The 8,965-nt window shown below is 35.9% G+C and overlaps 1 protein-coding gene across 1 annotated transcript; it reads right to left on the bottom strand.

The window, feature by feature from the left end:
* Nucleotides 1-330: 330 nt before the first annotated feature.
* LOC110745252 (mechanosensitive ion channel protein 10-like) lies at nt 331-6,107 on the bottom strand. Its single transcript, XM_021945336.2, has 5 exons — nt 4,836-6,107; nt 2,587-2,710; nt 1,961-2,254; nt 1,254-1,456; nt 331-890 (listed from the first exon to the last, which is right to left on the bottom strand). The coding sequence occupies exons 1-5, from the start codon at nt 6,038-6,040 to the stop codon at nt 620-622; spliced, it is 2,097 nt and encodes a 698-aa protein (XP_021801028.2). The 5' UTR covers nt 6,041-6,107; the 3' UTR covers nt 331-619.
* Nucleotides 6,108-8,965: the final 2,858 nt, after the last annotated feature.

The following is an 8,965-nucleotide window of genomic DNA, read 5'->3' as shown; positions in this document are numbered from 1 at the left end:
ATGTGGGCTCCACTTATCTTCCACATTAGACACTTAACAGAATTTCTAACGGCATGGACCATTTGTGATAAAAAGCCCAAACGTTAAGGACTATTAGTGTCACAAAAAAACCTCAAGGACCATTCGTGATAATTTCGTAAACGTCAAGGACCATTTGTGATAAAAAGCCTTTTTTATTTATCTCACACCTATGATTTTATATGAAAATTAAGTTGAGGTGCAAGCCTTAGCTACAAACACCATATATATGTTATGGCTATTAATATAGAATAATTATAGTCATAAATTTCGCAGCAATTTTTTTATTATAGAGAAAGGCGATAAATTACATTCATCCAAGCAAATTTTTTAGATTACCACGTAGACTCAAATTAGTTCTCTCTCCAAAGAATGAGAAAGCTCCATTAATTACATCTCCCATGTTTTGCTTGATTAAGCTGGGTACAAGCAATGACCAAAACTCCACCTCACATCACCTCAAGTGTTAGAAGTTAAATAAAAACGCGAGAAATACATGCAGTAAATAACTTGTACTTTAATGACTGGTAAATTAAAAAAAATAAGGAAAAATGATTAATCAAAAGTACAATCAACCCAAGCCCTTTCTTATCTAATGATCCTAAGAGGGTATCGTCAGCCTCCCATTGCTTGCGTTCAATTGTGTGAGATTTACCTCTTGAGGAAGAAGATGATACTCGATGCCAAGGTTTTGGAAAATCTTCTTCAATTCAAACACAAGTTCTGATCTTCGAGCACTCTTTTCTCCATAGTTTTGATGGTTCATGGTGTGTTGAACACATAGCGTCATTTTCATCTTGTCCACATTCTCAATCTCCTTCACTGTCACCGAGTGTTTTGGGTTCCAATACTTTGGCTTACTCTCAATGTATCTGCATGCACACATTCCATGCAACATTTTTACATTTAATCGTTTGGGAAAGTTTCAGTAGGAAGCACTTATGTTCATAAGCAATTTTTTAGAAGTACTTCTAGTAGAATAACGTCAAAATTTCTATTAAATATCCAAATGCTTCTCCATAAAGGACAAAAACACTTTTTAAGTTTTTCTACTAAACGCTATCAGAAGCGTTTTTGGTTGTCAGTAAGAGCTTTTAGTCTTTTCAGAAGCACTTCGAAACATACCTTACTTTATTAGTAGTAAATTTTATTTAAATATTCCAAGGTTATGTCGAGCCATTTAACAAGTGAATTATATATAATATGGAAGGTAGATGAGGAGATATGTTACTTACGATTGTATAGACTTCTTGAGTGCAGAAACATCATCGACTGGAGTAGAGACATCAATGGTGAAATCGACAGTGTCAGCCATGTCTGGACTTCTTCTGAAATTACTGATAGGCTTTGTAAGTAGCACAGAATTAGGGTAGTATATTTTCTCATTGTCGTATCGTAAGAAAACTGTTGATAAAATGTTCATCTCTTCTACAATCATCTGCAACATATAAATATAAGAACATTAGTTTCATCAGAAAGCAGCAAACAAACAATCGTCTAATGTAGTATTGTTAGGGTCACTTTCAACAAATGATTTGACAAAACTTTTTTGTCTCAAACAATAAAATGTGACACAATTTTTCTTTTATCCAAATACATTTAGGCTCACTTATTTGGGGCATTTAGATTTTATTTTGATAAAATAGTTTTTTTTAATCTAACATCATGGTTTATTTTAAAAAATCGTATTATTTAAGGATAATGATCTAGTTTTTTATTTATCATTTTTATAGAGTAAAATACGAAACGTATACAGTGAGACATATTAGACGGTTTAGATCATTGAAATGAAATTGGTAGTGGATATCCTATAAGGTGTTCCTTAATTGAAATGAAATTGGTAGTGGATATCCTATAAGGTGTTCCTTAATCGATGTGGAGTACTGTATATATAGTGGACATCATTGGTAAAGAAAATAATTGAGTATGTAATGTATCTGACCTGCACACCCTCGACCACACAACGATCACCGACATCAAATGGGTGCATCACGAACACAAAAATGATGGACTCGAAGATAGTTTTGCACATGTTTTGGAACATGAAGCCCACAAGCAGCAGTTGAGAGGTCACCACAAAGATCACCTTGGTTGTGGCCAAACCCATCACCAAAAGGCTCACCACACTTATGATCACAATCACGATTCCACTTGCCAACTTGTGGAGTTGATGCACTGCAGTCTTGGTATCATTCAAGGAGTGAGCCAATGCTTTGCGCTCAAAATAGGCATGCACCTTTGAAACCATCAAACATAGTGTGTCAAAAGATGATCGATGAATTAAGACATGCAAATTAAAGGGCCAAATACTAAATATGATGCAAATTATGTTCTACAAAAGGTGTTCTTGAGAGACGAACTCATAATTTCAAAATGGGGTGGACTAACCTTATGTAAAGGGGATTGACAATGGATCGTGTCGTGTCAGGATCATATACTGAGTTATGTTATGAAATATTCTTTCGGCCCATTAATTAAACTTTGCATAAGTTTGATCATATTATAGGATTGATGTTGTATCCACACAAAAAAGAAAAAGAGAAAAAAAGGATAGATGTTGTGACTCACCACCCAGTTTCTGAAGGAAGATTTTGTAATTCTTCCAGTTTCAATTGCTCCTTCGAAGAGAGGAAATGTGGTGTGAATTGCATCACTCCTCAAGAACCGTAGTAAATCTTCCTCCTCTATATATCTGTAACAAGGATACAGAAGAAAACTTGAGAATGGTATCGTTGAAGCCTGATAGGTCCCAGCTCTAATTGCTACCATGCACAATATAATATAAACAAAACTTCCAATTGCATGTACCCAAAAAAGAATACAAGTTATAATTTGAATCATTTGATGTATGTCGATAGTTATATGCTGAAAAACCAAAAACTACAAATATAAAAGTCACCACTAGTACCATTGCAACCCTAAACCCTAAGCCCGAGGGCAATGACGCCAGTGCTGACATCATTAATGTAAAAAAAATTGAAAAAAAATCTGAAAAATTCCAAAATATTTAGAAATATTTTTTATACATACCTAGCAATTTTTATTATTATTAATCTCATACATACCATAGCAAGAGGTGAAAAAGCGAAATAAAAAAGAGTAGGGCAATCACTATTCATGTGAATAGTGTCTGCCTGCCCTTGCCTTTTGCAATGATACCATTGTGGAAGTGCTCTTACATCTTACAAACCTTTTTCTCCATCCAAAACCACCAACCACCCTTGGGCCATCCTTAAAGCACTTTTCAAATAGCATTTTATGTTTCATATGGTATTGCAATACAATAAACAACAATATTCCAAAATTTCATTGATAAAAATGCTATACGTCCCAAAATTTAATTGCTTTTCCCTAAGGATGGAAGTGAACGCATATATGATGAAAGCGTTGCGAAACAAAATATATATGTGTGCAGTGACAGATCCACAGTGGGACAAAGAGCGTCACTTGACCTCTCGAAAACAAAGTTGCTCTAGGATACTTTCTTCATTTACTTAAAACCTTATGTAGTAAACCATACGTTTATCAATTGCATCATTGAACATGAGGACAAAAAGGAAAGAAAAGGTAATTAAAATAACAATTTACTTAGTATACACAAGAGAGTTTGCTAATTTTTATCAGATATATATATATATATATATATATATATATATATATATATATATATGTTTGTTTTAGGTCACAAAAATTTCAAGAAATGAAAGAAAAAGAGTATTTTACCCTCAATCTTCATGTGTGCTATTATATAGGGTGGGCAGGTGGTCCAGGCCGGTAGTGTCAGTGTGAGGGGGGTTTGGTTTCGTGCCAAGAAAATTACGTACGGCACAAACAAAATACAAATGGCCATAATCATAAAAGCACTATCTTCATCGTGGTCATGCTCATGGGCACATATACGTACTTTGGAATGATTGAATATATGCAGATGCAAGGACCGCCGTTGGTAATTATACTGAATCTTATGAAATACAGTGAGTGCCCTCTTATGTGTACCACTACATCCTGCAATCCCTTTTTATTTATATATTATTATTATTATTATTATATATTTTTTAAAATGAATTTTAACCATAATTGTTGATGAATTAAATATGTAAAGAAGCTCGAAATTAGGAGGCACTAAGATTGCTCAATATCATTACTCCTATTATAGTATTAATGTACTCATTAAGCATGTCTTAGGTATTGTTTTTGGCATATATGATATATCATATGCTACGTTTGACACAAAAACAAGAATTCATTTAATTTCTTTCTCATGTTGGAAGAGATCCTAAATTCGGATATTACTCGTTTCTTATCGATATAAACAGATGATCTAACATAAACACCTTGTAACTCAACTAGTTAAAGACACCCAATATCACTCGTATAGAATAAAACATGGTAATCATATGGTAGCTAGGAAGTATAAAAAAATTATTCTTTCTTTTGTTTTGGCCATAGTAACATATATTATTAATTATTGGGTGTGTTGGTAGATGACACTACTGATGCACCCACACCTGTCAGGCATGGAGTAGGAGTAAAAATTAAACGGGTCGAGGGTTCAAATTTGAAAATATAGTCCATGATATTAATCATGACAACTACTCATGGTAAGAATTTTTTAAAAAAAAAAAGTAATTCAGAAAAGAAAAAGTAAGAATGGAACCGACTTTTAGGATGCTAATGTATGATGAACCATCAGTGCACTTACTAACTTAATTAACATAAATTAATAGAAGGTTGGCATCATGATGATGCATACAGTATGGTTTTGTGAAAGCGATAGAAATTAATAAAAAAAAGTAGTGAAAGTGAGAAAAACTTACTTGGCACCAGGCTTGGCAACATTCTTGAATATCCTTTGAGCACTATTCCTGGCCTCCCATTCGCTTGTGATCTCCGACTCTGCATTTCCAAAATCATCTATGGTTCTTGAAATCGTCGACAGCCCCGAAGACCTCACATAGTTTACAAGCTTCTTCACGCTCCATGCCGTTGCCCTACTCGTCATGCTCAACCTTCTAAGCTTCTTCATGTCAATCCTCCTCGACTCGTAACCTTGCCTATTAGACCTCGACACGGCCTGAGACTTGTCCCTCAACCTCGCAGGCAATGACTTCGACGCCTGGAAAGGGCGTCGTGGAAGCTCCTCCCTCTCGTCCTCGTCTAGAGGTGGCCCGGAGAGGGCTTCCAAAATGTAGTGGTGGAAAACGCTCTCTTTCATGCGGTCAAAGAATGTAGATACATGAAATGAGGAGGCTAAGACTTTAACAAACAAGATCTTTAGCAACCATATTGTGGCTCCAATTAGCACAGCTATTAGAGCACGAAACACTTTCTTGAGGACCTTGCTGTGCTTGTGAACATCGGGGAACATGATCATCCAAGCAGCTAAAACTAGGCCTAACCAAGCACAGTTTTGGAAACTCCTCCTCAAACCAAACACAAAGTATAGTACCTTTTCTTTAAGCATGAAGTTTCTCTCTATAAGAAATACAAGAAACCCAACAACCCAACCAGAGACTAGGCGCCCACAAAACATAACCATGACCATTAGACACCATTTCCATATCTCCAAACCCCACTTCAATTTGTTTATGAGGAAATCTAGGGTTAGGGAGCATACCAAGCAAGTCATGATTATGAGAAACAAAGTCCATTCAATAACAGCTCGCTTGTTTATCTTTCTCTTCCTTTTCTTTCGGTGCTTTCCGTGTTTTCCATCTTCTTCGTCATCTTCTTCATTTTCGTACCAGTCTTCATCGTCATCGTCGTCTGTAGATGAGTTGTTGTTTTCATAAGGGTTTAAGGGTTGGAGTTCTTCGGATTCGAGAATCGTTCTTGGTGGCAAAGGTTGCTTAATCTCCTCGAACCGTGAGCGGGGCTTGGAGAAGTTTAGGCGTCTAAGAGTTTTCGTTCTTGATTGTGAGAGTGTAGTATTAGGATCTGCTTGGGGTGATTGTTTGAGTTTGGGGTTTGGTTGGTCTATGGTGACTACCACATGGTCTGTGTTGCCCTTCTGGACCTCCATGGCTTCCCTTCTACTCTCAAAGAAGCCAAAAAGAATGGAAGCATCTGAGGGGGAGAGAGAAAAATGAGCCAGGTTTGCCTCTCTAGGGGAACATATAGTATTATTTATTTAATTAAGAAGGGAGGAAACCATCAAGGATCCAACGAAGATTTTGCCCTCTCTCTCACTCTCTCTCTCTCTCTCCACATGTCCTATTCAACTTTAAGATTGGGATTCTCACGTTTTAGTTATGTGTCCTTACTTTACGTTCGTGGTGATGAGTTTTTCATGATTGTGATGTGTATAATACTATAAGTAAGCTATAAGTAATTGTCGTGAAACAAATTAATGTTAGGAAAGCTAAAGACACTAATTATGATGAGTCAAAATAATGAGGCAGTAGGGGCACCGCCCCTATAGAGGATGAATTGGGTTGCACAATCTAAAAGCAACAATCAAGTATTCGTGGTTGAATGTGACATGAAGAGGTTTAAAAGATTGTAACAAATGCCAAATATCTTCAACTGTAAATGGCATGATCCATGGAAGATGGATTCTTTTGGCTAAGAACCCATTACATTCTTAATAGTACTTTGGTCATTGTTTTTCTTTTTTTAGTGGTTTGAACAATTAAATGATTGTTGTTCGACGGGAAAAAAGACAGAAACATATCTTTCGCAGGTTGGAAATGCTTTTTGACATTCGACACCTCCAATATTAACCAGACAAAAAAGAAGGAGACGCGTTAGCGTCCACTGCCCACAACACTTTTTCACAATGGGCTGGAAAAACCAACACTAGAAAGTTCCCTAAGAGCACTTTCACCCCATTGTGCCCCATGGCAAAGAGCAAGGCAAGTATTAGTAATGCCTTTGAGTACCATCCTTAGGGAGGTCAGGGGTTTGAGTCTTGTAAAGAACCTCCTAGACTATTCACGTGATTAGTGACTGACCTAGTAATTTTTTGATGCATTCCCACCCATTGTCACAGCAATCACTATTTATATGAGATATGAGGGGAGGAATTTGTATGAATTTTGGTGTGGGAAGTGAAGAACATGGCTAGGTATTTATAGAAAAAAATTCTGAATTTTTTAAATAATTTTTTTGGTATTTAAATTGGCCAATGATGTCACACTCATGTCAGCATGCCCAGGCAAGTCTTGCCTTCGGGTTTGCCCAGTTTCGTAGGCCAACTGTTGCCATGACAACTTTTCCTTTGTGGAGGTCTTTTTGGAGCCTAGACCCCCTTTTGCTATGAAAAAAAGGGATAGGTGGAAGTGCAAGGACAAATGCGGGAAATGCTTTCTTTTAAGGTCATTAAAATTAGATACCCTATTGTTCCTGCTCATGTCAAAGTCGCTGTCTGATCGAGCGTGATGGGTTTTAAAGTGGTTCGTCTGTTATGTCGAAGTCATTGCCTTGATGTTGCTGAGTGCGCCTGGCTGATCAGTTTCATGTATTTTGTTTCAATGTCGTCCAAAGTGTACTATAATATAATTGCTAGAGTAGCTCACGGGCTTGCTCAATTTCCTTACACTTAGTTCGTATTGGAAAAAGGTTGAGAAAATCTTTTTCATTGTTGTCCGGCTCGTTCTTCTCTTAATCTGGATCAGGTATGAAATGCTTTAGAGCAGTGGTGTGTGGCAGCTAGTGAAGGGACCTCTCTAGTTATAGATACGCATTCCTCAACTGTCTTCCCCATCAAGAAATGTACATGAAGTAACAATAATATAGGTAAAAGGATTGCAAGTCCTAATCCACCTATAATCCACCTATGAATTATGCTGAAACACCATTTATTCAAAGACGACAAGTCTGGCTGCAGTTGAGCTCTAATTGACACCGAGCTCTCAATTGGTCGAATAATCATTAAGAACTTGTGGAGCTCAACTCTACCATATTCCTAAACAAGCCACTGTCAATACATGAAGAGAAATATCGAACTATCAGGACAACTCAAGTGTACAATACTTAAAAGCCCTTATAACCACACACATATTTACCTCAAAACCACATAAGCAGGGGCGGGGGCGGAGTTATATAGAATTGTAAGATTGGGGGGCCGAGGTAGAAAACACAAGTATATCAAATACATGTAAGTGTGTTCAAAACACATGTTTGAATTAAAATTTTCAAAGTTAGTCATGTCTAATTATTTTTAAAGGGACCATTAATTTAAATTACAAGTTATCTATTAGTAAGTTGTATATATTACATTATATAATATATGAGAGACGGTAATTGTTGCTTAGAACATCATAATTATCATGACAAGACGGTAATTGTTGGTTAAATTTTTTAAGACAATGACACCTTATTTGGGAACAACTTTTAAGATTCCTATGTTGCTTTGCGATGATTTGTAACATATCATATTTGTATTCTCAACATCCACCATAGTAGTGGCCTTTATGAGTATTTTGGTGTTTGAAGAAAAGGTACGTAGTGGTGCCCATTAAAATAAACAAAGGCAGGACTTGGGGCATAACTTCCTCAGATAGGCCCATATTCTAAGAAAGAATTGTAGGAAAATTAAGTGATATGCTATAATAATAATATTACAAAAGTACAGTAGACAAACATATATCTATATGAAATTAAAGAGTAAGTTTTTATAGGAACCTCAATTGAGTTGAGGTAGTGTTGGACACTCTGGTGCATATGGTTCATATGATATAAGGTCTCCTCTCTTTGGGAGAAAAAAGCACTGGCAGGAATAATAATTCTTAGAGACTATATGGTTCATATGATGTACTAGTCTTTTGGTTGACAATTGGTTTTTTTATTTTTTTTCTTTAGAATTAAAAAAGGTAATGGGTAGTTGTGTTTCATAAAAATAGGACTCATTAGTTATTATTTGATTTTTTTAATTATTTTTTTTATTAAATATGAAAAAGTAGAATTTACCATATTATTCTTATTTAAATAATAAATTCAATTCTTA

The sequence above is a fragment of the Prunus avium genome, chromosome 2 (genome assembly GCF_965620075.1).
Source record: "Prunus avium chromosome 2, drPruAviu1.hap1.1, whole genome shotgun sequence".
Classification (NCBI taxonomy): Eukaryota; Viridiplantae; Streptophyta; class Magnoliopsida; order Rosales; family Rosaceae; genus Prunus; species Prunus avium.
Note: the sequence above shows the minus strand (reverse complement) of the source record. Positions and strands in the feature narration are given on the sequence as shown.